At 36.8% G+C, this 16,759-nt stretch overlaps 1 protein-coding gene across 12 annotated transcripts in view; it reads left to right on the forward strand.

Moving 5' to 3' along the window:
* Window positions 1–16,759, forward strand: part of Ralgapa1 (Ral GTPase activating protein catalytic alpha subunit 1) — a 276,016-nt gene that overhangs the window by 144,057 nt on the left and 115,200 nt on the right. For all 12 annotated transcript variants that reach the window (XM_029563450.1, XM_029563452.1, XM_029563451.1 and 9 more), the window contains 4 exons: window positions 1,924–2,049; window positions 10,901–10,959; window positions 13,098–13,206; window positions 15,247–15,357. In XM_029563450.1, the coding sequence (XP_029419310.1) occupies window positions 1,924–2,049; window positions 10,901–10,959; window positions 13,098–13,206; window positions 15,247–15,357 (405 nt within the window). The remainder of the gene's footprint in view (window positions 1–1,923; window positions 2,050–10,900; window positions 10,960–13,097; window positions 13,207–15,246; window positions 15,358–16,759) is intronic.

Raw genomic sequence — 16,759 nt, forward strand, 5'->3', positions numbered from 1 at the left:
TGAATAAAAGAACTAAAAACTAGGGCTGGAGAGATGGTTTAGCAGTTAAGAGCACTGGCTGCTCTTATAAAGGACCTGGGTTCGAGTCCCAGCACCCACATGACAAACAACAACTGTCCTAACTCTAGTTCCAGGGAATCTAATGCCCTCTTCTGACTTCCACAGGCATTGCACGACATGGGTAACTTACATGCAGGCAATACACTCACATAAAATAAAAATAAAAAATAAAATATTTTTTTAAAATACTGATTCTAAGTCTTGCTCTTTCGATTCTCATTTTGATCCCACCTATATCCTCTTTGTTACTGTTTTTCTCCTTCCTTAAGCAGATTACAATATAATGGAATTTTACCTTTAACTGTTCTATAAACACATTCCACCTCTGTTTTGCTATATCTTCATGTTCAGATATTGCCACTTCCTTACCTACCTTAGCAGAAAAACTCTCAACTAATATCTTAAACTAAATATTGATTTCTTTTTGTCAGTTTTATTTTTATAGGATAATTTTAAACTGGGATAGTGGATGTGAGCTTGCCCTGTCCTTTCATGTTGCTGTTTTGTCTCTATAGCATCTAGATTGTTTCTTAATATGGGCATGAATTGTTTTATCTTTTATTGTTGTTTTCTTTGAGACACTGTCTTATTTGGTAGTACTGGTAGGCCTTGAAATTGTAATCACCCTACCTCAACCTCTCTTGTGCTGAAATTTAAGGTATGCACTAACAGATCCAGTGAAGATGATTTATTTAGTTGAAAATAATGTAAGCTTAAGTCTGCTGAGATGAAAGTCTTTTTAGATATTTAGTCTTGATTTATATGAAAAAGTATTGTGTTTCTAATAGATTAGTGTTTAGCATTTTTATTAGATATTCTTAAACATACAAGTCAATTTTTAAGTGTTTAACAAATTGGTGTATTGTAAGTGTTCACATGAGGTGCAAGAGAAAAAGAAATGTTCGGTGTTGATACTTAAGAAATAACTTAATAAAATTAAAGAAAACAGAGCAAAAGTTACTTCCTTCTATAGCCTGGATATAAATTATAATGTTATTTTAGTAAATGCTGCATAGGCAGTGCTTATTTTCCTAGGAATAATAAGATAAAAACTATCTAGCCTGGTTTTCTTGAGGGTATACTTGACATTTTCATTCCTATTTAATTATACTACAGAAGTGACATTGAGCCATCAACTTATTTGAACAATACGTGATGAAATATGAGCTAAATTTAAAATATTTAGCCAGGCGTGGTAGGACATGCCTGTAATCCCAGCACTTGGGAGGCTGAGGTAGAGTATCACAAGTTTGAGACCAACCTCGGCTACAATGTGAGTTTAGAGCAAGCCTAAGCTATATAGCAAGACCCTATCTCTAAATAAATAAGTAAACAAGTAAAATACTTGTATTTTTCCTTTTAATTAGGGTGAATGTATGCTAGTTAATAACATATTCCTATTGAAAATCCATTAGCTGCAGATGATTAGTTGCTTTTTTTTTTTTTTTTTTTTTTTTGAGACAGGGTCTCCCTGTAGCCCCAGCTAGCCTAGATTTGCTATGGAGATCAGGCTGGCCTTGAACTCACAGAGATATGCCTGCCTCTGCCTCCCAAGTGCTGGGATTTAAAGGCATGCGCCACCACGCCTGGCTTTAGTTGCTTTTTAAAGAAAGTGTTGCCATTTGTCCATTATATTTATTAAGAATAATAGTTCTTTCTGTAGAAATTCAGATGGAAACCTAAGTCTTTTGTATGTTCCTTTTTGGGTTTTTTTTTTTTTTTGGTATGTGTGTATGTGTGTGTGTTCAAGTTTTTCATAGTCTCACTGCCCTGTATAATGTAATTAAGTAATAAAATACTTTAATGGTTGCTTAAGAACACCATTAAATAACATTCTAATGGTCGTTTAAATCTGGTGTTTAGGCACCAAGAGTAGAAGCACAAGTTCTGCTGGGATCTTTAGTTTGTTTCCCCAATTTATACTGTGAACTGCCTGCTCTCCATCCCAACATTCCTGACATCGCTGTGTCTCAATTTACAGATGTTAAGGTAAGACGTGAGATGCTAGTATTTAGCATATAAGTAGGTTTATAGTCATGAATTATATGTGATAAAACTTGTATTCTTCCTTTTCTTTTTGAAATCTGTAGTTATTAAAGAAGGTTAATTCTCCAGACCCCAAAACTAGCCTTTAGGGGATTTAAGGTTTTGGAACCTTTTCTCATGATCAAGTTTATATGTCTGTGCTCAATTCACTCAGTGAATATTTATTGAAATGTCCTGTGAGTCAGGACCTGTGCTGCTAATATAAGGCTTTGGTTGAGAAGGCTAACCAAAACTGAATATTTGACTCCCTCTTCCAATTTCTCAGTATGTTATGTCAAACAAAGTAATAGAAAGCCTTACTGCTGTGTGAAACTTGGTGTGACACATAGGGTGGCAGTCTCCTGTGCATTAAAGGGCTAAAACAGTCGTCAAGAGCAGGTATGACAAATAATCCTTGTTATGTGTAAGCTTTTAAAATTTTTCAGGTAGAGAACTGGTAAAAAAAGTTGTTTGGGGCTTCTGTAAGAAGTCAGCCTGTGTTTAAAGAGAAGATACAACACAGTCACATATTCAGTTCTGTGGACTCAGTAATTTAGACCAAGGTACAGGGGAATGGTATTAAAATTTCTCCTGTTAGGTTAAAAGCAGTTTGTGTGGGTCTAACAATGTGACTGACACTGAATGATTCTATTATTAAGACTTGTCTCTACTTGAATACTGTGCATTACAAAGTCCCAAGGGCTTAACTGTCCTGTGAAGAAATTGTGCTGTGACAGTAATTGCCAGCCAGTTTTCCATGTTTAACTCCAATTGGTCTTTAGCATTAAAGAGTTGAGGGAAAAGATATGGTTGTCCCTCAGGGATCATACTGATACTTGTTGTTGTTTTGCTTTTTTTAAAGTCTTTAAAAATATTTGTAAGTTGCCAGGTATAGTGGTGCAGGCCTTTAATCCCAGCACTTGGGAGGCAGAGCCAGGCGGATCTCTGTGAGTTCAAGGCCAGCCTGGTCTGCATAGTGAGTTCCAGGACAGCTGGGGCTACGGAGAGACCCTGTCTCAAAAAGACCAAAAAAAATAAATAAATAAAACCAATAACAACAACAACAACAAAAATTACTTGTAAGTTAGAATATAAAGTATGGGCTTCGTTATTGCATTTTGTTCTGTTTTGAGGATTCTTTAAAAATGTTTTAAAGTTAGTATATGAAGTATGGGTCTTGTTACAGCAATTGTTTGTTTTGTTCTGAGATAAGGTTTCACTGTATATCTAGAGTGGTCTGGCACTCACTCTATAGCCAGGGTGGCCTTGAACTGGCATACATGATCTTGCCTCAGCCTCCAAATGCAAATATTGCAGGCTTGCCCCACCAAACTTGTCTTGAAAGTGGAATATTGTTTTGATTGGGTTTTTGTTTCAGACAAGATCTTACTATGTAGCCCAGATTGGTCTCAAACTTGCTCTGTAGCCCATGCTGGCCTACAGCTTATCCTTACTGTGCCACAATGCTTGATTATAGAGTTTCTCTCGTACTGATTTCTCTTCTTTTTGGTGTTTAGCTGTTAGTGAAATTGCTTTGGGTAACATAGATTATTTTAACAATACTAATTTTTCAAAATTATGAACTCAAGTTGTGTTCCCATTTATTTGTGTCCTTTTCAATCTCTTTTATGAGCATTACATTGTTCTGGGTCCATAGGTCTTTCTTTTCCTTGTCTAGACTTACTCCTGTATATTTCATTAGTCTTGATACCATTGTAAAGCAGGACAGCTTAAGCAATCTCTTTTCAGAGAGCTCGTTGATTCTTAGTATGTAGAAACAACTGAGGTTTTTTGGTTTTTGTTTTTTTTTTAAACCAAGCCTTTAATCTTTTTGGGGTTTTTTTCCTTTTAATATTTTATTTTATGTGTATCATGTATTGCCTGCATGTAGTAGGTAAGTGCACCCGTGTCGTGCAGTGCCCACAGAGGACAAAAGAGGCTGTCAGATGCCCTGGAACTGGAGTTATGGACAGTTGTTAGCTGCCATGTGGGTGCTGGGATTTGAACTCGGGTCTTCTGCAACAGCAGTCAGTGTTCTTAACCACTGAGCCATCACTCCAGTGCAGTTTTTTTTTTTTAATTTCATAGACACATTTTATTATAAATACCTGCACTAGTAAATCTTTTTTTGGAGGTGAGAGTTTTGATGTTTTATTTGTTTCTAATTCACATACAAAGTAATGGTTTTAATTATAAGGTTTTCTTTTTTAATTTAAAAAAAATTTAAATATATTATTTTTATTTTTTATTTTATTATTTTTTTTTTATCTTTTTTTTTGAAACAGTCTCTCTGTAGCCCCAGCTGTCCTGGAACTCACTATGTAGACCAGGCTAGTCTTGAACTCATAGAGATCTGCTTGCCTCTGCCTAGGTGTGCACCACCACACCCAGCTGATTGATGTGTTTTTTTTTTATTGTTGTTTTTTATGTGTATGAGTGTTATGCCTGCATGTAAGTAAGTGCACCTGTGTCATGCGATGCCCACGGAGGGCAGAAGAGGCTGTTGGATCCCCTGGAACTGGAATTACAGACAGTTGTTAGCTGCTATGTGGGTGCTGGGATTCGAACCCAGGTCTTCTACAAGAACAGCCAGTGTTCTTAACCGCTGAGCCATCTCTCCAGTCCTAATTATAGGGTTTTCATATATTGTTTGTAACTGATCTTCCTCCCTCCCTTTTTTTCTCCTATCTTCTTTGTACCCTTTCCACCCCACTTCCCCCAGTATTTCTCTCTTCATTTTCATGTCATGTGTTCTCTTACCGCCCCCCCCACCACCACTCCTCAAAACTGTTTCCCCTCTTGGAGTTGAAGAGATGCCTTAGTGGTTAAGAGCACTTGCTGCTCTTACATAAGACCTAGGTTTGGTTCCTAGCACCCACATGGAAATTCACAACTATCAACTATCTGAAATTCTAGTTCCAAGAGTTCCAATGACCTCTTCTGGCCCCTGCAGGTTCTGCATGTTATGTAGTGCATGTGCGTGCGTGCGTGCGCCAAACACTCCTACACATAAAACACATCTTTCAAAGAAAGAAGGAGAGAGAGGAAAAAGAAGAAAGAAGCCATCCTTGGTGGCATATGCCTTTAATCCCAGTACTTGGGAGGCAGAAGCAGGTGGATCTCTGTGAGATTGAGGTGCATCTGGTCTACATAGTGAATTCCAGGCCACCAACGGCTACAGGGTTACCCTATCTAAAAAAAAAAAAAAAAGGAAGAAAGTAAAAGAAAACTCGTTTCTCCTCTTGTGGTCCCCTTCTAGTTTAATGACCTGTACCCATACTCATATCCACTTATATACATAAATATAAAAATTAAAAGCTCTGAATCACATAAGAGAGAAACCATGAAGTATTTTTCTTTCTGTGTTTGGGTTAATTCACTTAAACCCTTTGGGTTTGTGTCCAAGAGTGATATAGCTAAGTCATATGGTAGTTCTATTTTCAATTAAAATGTATTTATTTACTTATTCTTATGTTTGTCTGTGTGTCTTTAGTATATATGCATGTGTGTGTGCACAGGTATCTTATGTTTGTCTGTGTGTCGCAAGTATATATGCATGTGTGTGCGCACAGGTATGTTTGCCATTATACACATGTGGAGGCCAAAGAGGGCATCGATGTCCTCTTCTAACACTCTGCCTATTCCTTTGCTGAAAGGTCTCTCCCTGAACCTGGGGCTCACATTTTCTCATCTCAGCTAGAAGCCAGCAAGCCTCAGCAATCCTTTTTATCTCTGCCCTCCTTACAGCTGGGGCTTTAGGTGTGCCACAGATGCCCAGCTTGCTAGACAGGTGCTGGACTCCAAGCCCTTGTCTTCATGATTGCAGAACAAGTTCTCTTAACCACTGAGCTTTTGTTCCAGCCCCATTTTTAACTTTTGTAGAAACCACCATACTGGTTTACATAGTAGCTATACCAGTAGCAGTTGTTTTTTTTTTTAAAATGGTGTATAATTTTTCCAAGTCTTTAATAACTGACTTTTTCTATGTTGGTTTTGTACCTGGCAATTCTACAAACTTTTAACAGTTTTGTGGCAGAATTTGTAGTACTATATAATATTAGATTATTTCATCTGAAAATAGAGTTTTTAATTTTTCCTTTCTAGCATGGTTGCCTTGTTTTGTTTGTTTCTTTCCCTGCTGAATTTCCTTGACTGGGACTTGCAGTACTCTGTGAAATAGAAGTGGTGAATGTGGGCATCTTTATCTGCTCCTGATTTTCTGGAAAGAAATTTGAGTGTTTTACTGTTGGCTACCTTTGAGAACTACTTAAAAGTCACAGTTTATTTATGGTTATAAATAACCATATTTATTATATTTATTTATATTATAATTTATTTATACCATATTTATAATATTTATTATAGATCATGTTATACTTTGTCAAATACTTTTTATTTCTCTGTTGAGATAATCATATGATGCATACCTTTCATTCTGTTAAAAGTGGCACATCACATTATTGATTTGCATATGTTGAGCCCCCCTGAAATTTTCTTTTTTTTTTAACTTTTTAAAAAAACTTTATTGAGCATTTCATACATGCATATAAGGTGTTTTGATCAAATCCACTCCCACTCCCTCCCCTCCAACACCTCCCATATCTCTCCATCACTTTTTTCTGACAACTTTGTGTCCTCCCTCACTCCCTCCCTCCCTCCCCCCCCCCAGTGGGGCTTTTTGCTACTCTAACACTCCCCCTTCTGAAGAGGTAACCCTAAAATCTTTTGGTTACGAACTCCCAAATACTTTTGACATTTTTGGCCTTTGGAACAGAGGATGTTGCTAAGAGGCCCAAGCACATTTTGACTTTTAGCTAAGACACTGACTTTTAACCAAGAAACTGGCTTCTTTTCTTTGGGGTCTTTTTACCCTAACTGCCTAGCCAATTCCGACCTCCTATTCTTACCACACCATCCTCTGAAGAGGTTACCCAATTTGTGGATAGAGAATTGGGACCCAGACCGCTCTGGCTTCTTCCATGCTGAACAGGGATGCAGGGTGAGGCAATTGGAGTACCCCTTCAGTGGGTCTATCTAAAAGACTCCCAAATTTCATACTTCTTATCTGTAGAGAGAAAAGAAAGTCCTTGTCTGGTGAATAGGGGATGTGAAGAAGTAAAGGTAAGAGTAGTTTGCAGTACAAGTTCTAGACAGGAAACCAAAAAAAAAGAACAGGGCAAATTTCAGATGTTCATATCGGAGTCCATTGGGATTTCTTGACGACAGGTCCCTCTATTGGATTCCTCCTCATTTTTCTTTTGTCTGCCAAGGCTGGACTCAGGAGTGATGGATTCAGGATTTGTTTTCAGGCATTTTGATAGCTGTTGGAGTGGCTAGAATCAGTGTCAGTTCCCTCGGAAAGGCTTCTAGATAGGAAGGGAAAACAAATTTATCCATCATTTTAGAACAATAGCGGGTTGTCTCGCTTAGCTACAGGTGGGCACTACAGTATTGCAGACCAATATTTGAAGACTTACATCTGAGCAGCCCATTCTGCTTAGAAACAAAATCATCAATGAGAAATAATTGTCTAAATAATATTTTATATAGACTTAAGCCTAATGTCTGGGAAGTGTAAGCCCTTGAACTCTTAAATATACTGACCACTTTAATCTTTGGTTATACTTTCCTTTTGGGTGTTTAAGACCATACAGTTGGCCTAAATAAACCAATTTATTTTTACACTTAAGCTTGTTGGAGGATCTGTTCCTCAGGGGTTACATGGGCTTGGGAGGTACCCCTGGCTCCTTTCTTTTACCGGTTCCATCTATGTGAAGATAAGTCAAAAGTCTTGCTTGACCATAGCTGGCCTCACTTGAAGCATGGAGGAAATGGTTCTTGTGAGTTGACCCTCCTCTTTGTAGACTGGACACTGGTTCAAGTCCATCTCGTGGGGTTTCCATGGCTTCCCTGAACAGGACTGGTGACTCACCACAATTATAGGACATTTTGACAGATGCTCTAGTCCCCTGGAACTTAGTTGACCATGGAGGGCAAGGAACAAAAACTGTCCTTTAGTCCCTCTGACCAGATTAGTATAGGCCTCAAACAAAGTATGGCTGTTAAACAACCAAGAAGTTTAGTTCCACCAGTCTGGTACTTTTTTAAAATATTTTATTTATTATTTTTATTTTATGTGCATGAGTATATTGCCTGCATGTAGGTAAGTGCATCCGTGCTGTGCAATGCCCGAAGAGGTCAGAAGAGGCTGTCGGATCCCCTTGAACTGGCATGTGGGTGCTGGGATTTGAACCTGGGTCTTCTGCAAGAACAGTCAGTATTCTTAACCACTGAGCCATCTCTCCAGCCCCGAGTCTGGTACCTTAAATTACCATGTGCTGTGTAGATAAAGCTTGGGAAAAACCCAAAAATTCTCAGATAAACCTTGATTAGACATATATTTTGTTCCTTAAACTAGCTGACTAAACTATGACCTTAGAAATTTTAAGATTATGTGTATATTATTTTTGACTCATCCTTTATATATCATAGCAAACCTGCACAGATGGATTTTGTTTCTTAATCCATTCACTTAGCCTGTGTCTTTTGACTGGAGAGTTCAGCCCATTGATATTTAAAGTTATTACTGAAAGACATGTAATGGTTGCCATCATTTTGATTGCTGTTTGAGTTCTTTGTCTAATTTTGTTTTTCCTCAATTATACCTTTATTTGTTTTCTTTTGTGGCCCCTGGGGTATAGTAGTTTCTCTCTCCACTCTCTGTATTGCTTCAAGGATTCTTTGAAGGGCTGGTTTCACAGACATGTATTCCTTCAGGCTCTTTGTGTCTGGAAGATTTCCTTTCCCCCTCAATTGTAGTAGACATTTTTGGTAGGTAGAATATCCTGGGCTGGCATCTGTTGTCATTTAGAACTGGAAATACCTCGTCCGGCTTTCATAGTTTGCATTGATAAGTCAGCTGTAATTCTGATGGGCTTTCCTTTATGTGTGACTTGTTTTTCTTTTGCTGCTTTTAGTATTCTCTCTTTGTTCTCTACATTTAGTGTTTTTACTCTGATATGCTGTGGGGAGTTTCTTTTCTGGTCCTGTCTTTGGTGTTCTATGTGCTCCTTGTATTTCTAAGGGGATGTCTTTTCTTAATTTCGGGAAATTCTCTTCTACCATCCTGTTTAAGATCTGGTCAACACCATTAACCTGAAATTCTTCTCCTTCCTCTATTCCCGTGATCTGTAGATTTGGTCTTTTCATGGTGACCCACATCTCTTGCATATTCCATCCCTGTGTTTTTTTTTTTTTAAATTTTTCATACTCTTTGCTTGAGTGGTCCAGTTCCTCAACTTTATCCTCCAGTGTTGATATTCTGTTTCCATTTCATTCATTGTAGCAATGAGGCTTTCCCCTGTTGTTTCAAGTTGGCTTATTGAGTTTTACACTTCCTTCTTTATTTCTGCCTGAGTTTTCTTCAGTGTTTCTATCTCTTTTATGAATTCATTCAGAAGTTTATCCTTATCTTTTAGTTCTTAATTTATTTGTTCGTGTGTTCTTTAAATTCATTGAATTCCTTGATCATGTTTATGATTTTTCTTTTAAATTCAGTGTCCTGGGTTATCTTTTGGTAATTTTTTTATTCTTTCGTTGTGATTTTGGCATTCGAATTTCTTTTGTTGTTTGTTATTGTGTTAGGAGAATTAAGTTGAAGTTTGCTTCTGTTTGTATCTTTGGTGGTGTGCCTTGGTCCTTTTCTTATTGGTTATGTAAAGCTGGTTGGTCCAGGTTTCAGGTTCTCTCAGGTTTTATTTTGGAGGGAACTGATGTCTTCAGATCAGCTACTCAGGATCTCCCACAGAAGCCCAAGTCAGCTTCCAGTCAGGTACACTCAGGCTTCCTTCTAAGGTTTGGACTCCTACTAGCAAGAACTCGGGGCAGTATTTGGGAAGTTCCCTAAGGGGAATAGCAATTTTGGAACTCTCAGGCAATCCACTGAGTTCTCAGCTGCTATGCCAGAGGGAGGCCTGAACAGGCACACTCTGGCAGTCTGCTGAGATCTCAGCTTTATCCTAGTAAACGTCAGTGTAATTTTCTTTTAATAAAATAGTATTCATACGGATTTTGGTTTCAAAATAATGTTGGCCTCACAGAATGGGTATGGAAGTAAAGTGTTTCTACTTCAAAAAAATTTTATTTTTTGAAGGATTTGATAAAAATTTGGCTTGGGTTTGATTCTTTAAATGTTTCTTAGAATTCACCAGTGTAGCCCTCTGGTCCTGGCTTTCAAATTATATTTCTAAACATTTATAAAGAGGTATTCATGCCTTTCATATTAATTCTGCTTTTATTATCTGTCTTATAGTGAACCTTTATTATTCTTCTAATCATGAAATAAAAGCTATTTTTGAAGATAAACTTTTGGTTATAAGTTTCATAATTTAAAAAAAAATTTCCAATATATTATTTTATGTGTATGCATATATTGCCTGCATGTAGCTAAGTTCACCCATGTTGTGTAATGCCCACAGAGGACAGAAGAGGCTGTTGGATCTTCTGGAACTGGAGTTACAGACAATTGTTAGCTGCCATGTGGGTGCTGGGATTTGAACCTGGGTCTTCTGTAAGAACAGCCAGTGTTCTTAACCACTGAATCATCACTCCTGCCCCAAATTTCATAATTTCTTTAAGACTTTTTGGAATAACCCTAGATTTTTATTAAAAGTACATATACGAGAGCAAATTGTTTTACTTACCGCCTCTATTTCTAATACCTAGCACCATAGTTGGCCTAGAATGGCTAATTAAGCAATATTTATTGAATTAGTACATGAAGTCTTAGTCATCTTACTATTTCTTCTCATTTTAGGAACTTACAATTAAAACTGTATTAAGCTCAGCAAGAGATGAACCCTCTGGTCCTGCACGGTAGGTCAGATGTTCATGGAGTTAATGTTTAGCATAGCTCTGTTCTTGTAATCTTTGTAAAACTTGACTACAGAACTCCAGATTTTTCCAGACTTACATAAGTCTTCATCTTACATAGCAACAATAATTTGCTTTGCTTTTATTTAAATACATTGTACTAGGCCAGGTGTGGTGGCACATGCCTTTAATGCACTTGGAAGGCAGAGACAGGAGGATATCTTGTGAGTTCAAGGCCAACCTGGTCTATAAAGGGAGTTCCAGGCCATCTGGGGCTGTAAGGGAGACCCTGTCTCAGAAAGACCAAAAAATTTTTAAAAAAATTAAATAAATAAATACATTTTACTTTATCTTCAGATTTTATTTGTACAGTACCTTATTCAGTACTTTGAAATGGAACAGTAGGAATCAATGCATGTTCATCAAAATATTATAGGAAGTAATATATCTGATGAAATATTTTAATAGCCACACCTATTTGATCATGAATTGTTCTTGAACTCCCAATCCTCCTGCCTTAGCCTCCCAAGTACTAGGATTACAGACAGGAGCCACCCTGCCCAATCTACCTTCTCTCTCCTTTTTTTGATTTTATGTGTATGGAGTTACAGATGATAAATAGAAACAGGTCCTCTGCAAGAGCAGCCAGCGTTCTTTACCATTGAGCCATCTCTCCAGCCTCCACCCTTTTTTTTCATCCTACCTTCTCTTATTTCAGCAAAAACTATTCAGTATTTGTATTCCCAGCCCCTGCTTTTAATTAGTTAGCTGAATCTTTGGAGTTGCTTTAGGTCTTCAGAGGTTTCTGTTGCTAAAACCTCAAACTTGGTTGTTTAGATCTATAAATGCTATGTATGACTATTGGGTTGCTATCAAGAGAGAAAAAAATAAGACAGTATACTCTGAAGACATTTTGGTAGTCTCAGTATTAAACAGTTCTCTGTGTTAACACTCTACAGCCAAAGAGGGGATATTAGGCTTTCTACTGTGTTCAAGAAGAAAAATATTTTTGCACTTAATTGTTTTGAAATTTAGTGATCCACTACATTTAAGAATATCATTATTAATATATGTGGTCCATGGGAAAATGCAGACAATAGACTGTTGTTATACTTAGGGAGAACCATTATACTGTTTATCAGAATTCTAAACTTGAGTACATTGGGTCTTCTGATTCTGATCACCAACTGTCTTCTAGCTAAAACTCAGCTGAGTTATATTTCTAGGGAAATGAGATCCCACGTGACATTAGGGAAACAGAACAGAACCAGAAGTCCTGCTTTTGGTGGAATTTAATTTTTTTTTAAATTTAACTTTCACTTATTTTAAAAAGAATTTATGACTAGTTGTGTTAAATTTGAATAAAAAATATTTAATTTATTCCATCAACTTCATTTTTTTTTAACTTGTTGTTGTTGTTGTTGTCTTTTGAAACAGAGTCTCCGTGTAGCCCCAGCTGGCCTGGTACTCACTATGTAGACCATGCTGTCTTCTGCCTCCCATGTGCTGGGACTATAGGCGTATGCCACCATGCCCGGCTCAACTCTGTGTTTTTTTTACTTAAGTTTTTTTTACTTGTTTGCTTGGGGATTTGTTGTTGTTGTTGTTCTTTAGTTTTTGAGAAAGCGTCTCTCACTATGTAACCCTGGCTGACCTGTAACTCACTATGTAGACCAGGCTGGCCTTAAATTCAAAGATCCTCCTGTCTTTGCTTCCCAAGTGCTAGGGTTAAAGGCGTGAACCACCACACCCTGCCTGTGTAAGAGATTTTTGCTGTTGTTTTCACTATTGCCAGTCAATAAAATTAGACTGTTTCCTGTTGAAAGCAGGTTAATAGCTGTTCGGGAATAGGACACTGTCTGCTTACTAACATGGATTTTTCAAAAGATGCTGTGTATTATCCCAAGCTACTGCTTTATTCATTGTATCATTGTTGATAAATTATAGTGGAAAATTAGATAGCAAGTTTAGGGTAGTTCTTTCTCTCTACTTTCTCTTCTTTAATCACTAGCTAACTTACAGAGTAAGCGAGTCATTAGTTGGCTTAGACGCTGCATGTTCATTATGCCAGTTGATTCTTGGTACGGTGATTTTAAAGGTTCAGTCACCTGTGTCATTGTTGGCCACCCTTTTTTTTGCAGATGTGTAGCACTTTGCAGTTTAGGTATTTGGATTTGTGAAGAATTAGTCCACGAGTCTCACCATCCTCAAATTAAAGAAGCTCTGAATGTAATTTGTGTTTCATTGAAGGTAAACTGTTTAATGAAATATATTGAAATAGTATGGAATGCATGATTTTTTTCCAGGTGTTAGTTATATCTTGTGCCCAAGGCATAATAAACACCTTTAATATTTATTATTATGTTAGCACCTTGATTCTGATTCTCCTTAAGAATGGTCCCACTTTTGAATTCAGGGTATTTTTATTATGACCTCTTTTTTCTAAATTCTTTTATACATTTGAATTTTTATTTGACTTCTTCCTTAGAAAACATGTGGCTGGCTTCTTGAAAAGAAAGCAGTCATTTAAAGCAACTTATGGGAGGGAGGTTGATTTTATTTGTGTGTGGGTATGCGTTCATTTGTGCATGTACATGTGCATGTGCATGTGTATGTGTTGAGGCCAGAGGTTAATGTCTTATGACTTTCTCTGTACTCTACCTAATTTTCTGACAGGGTCCCTCACTGTTCCTGGAGCTCACTGATTCAGCAAGGCTAACTGGCCAACAAGCTCCAGGGAGCCTCCCGTCTCTGCCTCCCTAGCTCTAGGATTACAAGCATGTGCCAGCATGTCCAACTTTTTATCTGAACTCAGGTCTTCATGCTTTGGCTCCAGGCACTTAACAAACTAAGCCACCTGCCCACTGCCTCTGATATTTTAACTAGTATTTTTGTGACTTAGTACTTGATCTTTATTACTCTCTAAATTGTTGAGTGTTCAGCTTTTGGTTTTATTTTTAAAGATGATGTCTTCTTTGTAGCCAGAATAAGATTTGTTTAGAAGCAGTAATCTAATCATTTGGAGAATCAGAATAAAGTGTGTGTGTGTGTGTGTTGTTATTTTTAGGTTTTATTTATTTACTTACTTTATATGTATGAGTGTATTGCCTGAATGTCTGTAACTACACCCTGTCCTGCAGTGCCTGTGGAGGTCAGACGAGAGCAGAGCATCAGATTCCTCTGGAACTAGAGCTACAGATGATTGTTAGCCACTATGTGGGTGCTGGGAATTTGAAACCGGGTCTTCTGCAAGAGCAGTCAGTTCTTTTAAGCACTTAGCCATCTCTCCAGCCCTTACTTTGTTTTTGTTTTTGTGTGAGACAGTGCCTCAGTATAGGGAACTCAGACTGGCATTGAGCTCAGGACTTTCCTGCCTCAGCTTTCTGGGTGCTGACATGCCCCACTGCTTAAATGAGTTTGTTTTTTATTTATTTTATTTTTACTTATGAAAAAAATGTTTATTATTTTTGTCTTGAAATTTTTACTACTAAAACATCTGCTTAAGACTAAATGTATAATTTATCTAATAAGCATTTTTGAGCAATGCTGTTGAACTGACAGGCATTTCTGAGCACATGCTGTGCTTGAGGTGCTTTGCTAGGCAAGCTAAAGAACAGCAGTAGAATAAGAAGCACTGTCAGTAATAGCTTTGAAAGGGTTGTGATACCATAGCTGAAAACGCTAAAGTAAGAGTTAGATGAAAACCTCTGTAAACACTGAAAGAATGTGCTTAGGAGCTACCTGAGTGCCATGGAAGCAGACGTCACTTTGATTTGGTAATCTAAAAAGACTTACGAAAGAAGACATTTTGGAGTTTGAAGTATCGGTAAGGTTTAGACATAGATAAGCATACACATTTTTTCTTCTTGCCATTAGAGTAGTCATCTGAAAGTTTTAACCATAGTTAGTGTCAGGATGAAGGCACTGTTTAGAGGTTTAATTTGGAAATGATGTGAAGAGCTATTGGAATGCAGAAGTTGATAACAACATGAATAGTTTAGAGGCCATTGGAGAAATTCAGGTAGAAGGATAGCACAAACATTCAATAAAAAATTATATATTAAAAAAAGTACTTAATGAGGACAAAGATTTACAAAGAAAATTTGGTTAAATTGCATTTCTCTTTGGAATGTGTTGTGGTATTTTATTTTGCAGCTGTAGTCTTCCTTAAAATACTGTAATAAACATTCATACATTTGTGGTTAAAGGAAATATGAAATTTGAATTGTCAGAAGCTAATATGTTGTGAATAATGCATAAAAGTTTTTATGACGATTTTTGTTGTTGCAGTTTACTAATAAAACAGTCGCCCATGTCGCTTGTAGCGTGCTTCACATGCTGGTTCACTATGTGCCGGGACTTCAGGTGTACCAGCCTGAGTCTCCCTTGAGAATTATTCAAGTAAGTAACTTTTCATTTATTTTTTATTATGAGCTTGTAAAAACATTCTTAGACTTGGATACCTTGAAATACAAATTTATTTAATAGGTATTAAAATTTTTTACATAGGTAAGTGATGATTGTCTATCTTGCTTTTTTATAATATCAAAATTCCTGATAGTTCTTTGTATTTTTTGTTAGAAGCTTATCTTCCTGGTTTGAAAAGAAATTTTTAAAAAATCATTAAAAATTGCATTAACTATGAAACTTACATACTTTATACAAACTTATTAATGCCCTGTGTTTACACATCTGTATTGTGCTTCATTTTCTCTGATGTGAGCAAAGCATGCCATCCTTCCACTTTAAATTAGTAGATTAATACTTTTATTTCCTTTTTTAAAAACTATTTTATTATTTTTATTTTATGTGTATTTCCTTTTATTATTTCCCTTTTACTTCAGTGTCTCCTGTTTCCTACAATACCTAACCTGTGTTAGCCTTATTGTTTCCATCCTAACACTGCAGTAGCTTTCCAGTAATATGGACCTTCTTCTCTTCAAGGTGTCATTAACATTTACATGACTTTTATCATATCACGTAAAAAAAATTAAAGCAAATTTGGCAATTTTCTTTTGCTGGGAATTCAAGATCTCCAATTGAGGACCCAACTAATCTTTCCAGAATCATATACAGATTTCTTTGAAATGCCATATTATCCAGGAACAGAGCGTCCTTACTCTTTTAAACATATCCGGTGCTTTTCCTCTTTTATGAAATGCTTTACTTTTCCTTGACCTCCTACAAGTCCATATTTGCATACTTTCTTACTTTTCTATTCTTAGAACATTTTTAAGACATATGAAAGCAAGTATTCATTAAGCACCTAGTGTATACTACTCACCATACCAATCATCTTTTCATAAATATATAATTCATTTTTTAAGTTAAAAAATATTTTTATTGAGCTTTTGTACATTTCATACAACAGTTCTGAATCAAATTTAGACCCCAACGCCTCAATCCATGTCCCCATATATCTGCTTCCCCACCGGACCAAATGCATTCTGCCATTCCACCATACATGTTAAGTTCTGTTCATCCAAGTGCTGGCACCCAGAGGTCTTTTAGTACAAGGTCGTGCACTGGAGTCTAGTCTGCCTATCTAGAGATCTTTTTGTTCCCACTTTGATTTATTTATTTATTTATTTATTTATTTTTTATCCATGTCCCCATATATCTGCTTCCCCACCGGACCAAATGCATTCTGCCATTCCACCATACATGTTAAGTTCTGTTCATCCAAGTGCTGGCACCCAGAGGTCTTTTAGTACAAGGTCGTGCACTGGAGTCTAGTCTGCCTATCTAGAGATCTTTTTGTTCCCACTTTGATTTATTTATTTATTTATTTATTTATTTTTTA

The sequence above is a fragment of the Nannospalax galili genome, unplaced genomic scaffold, assembly GCF_000622305.1.
Source record: "Nannospalax galili isolate Female #2095 unplaced genomic scaffold, S.galili_v1.0 scaffold816, whole genome shotgun sequence".
Classification (NCBI taxonomy): domain Eukaryota; kingdom Metazoa; phylum Chordata; class Mammalia; order Rodentia; family Spalacidae; genus Nannospalax; species Nannospalax galili.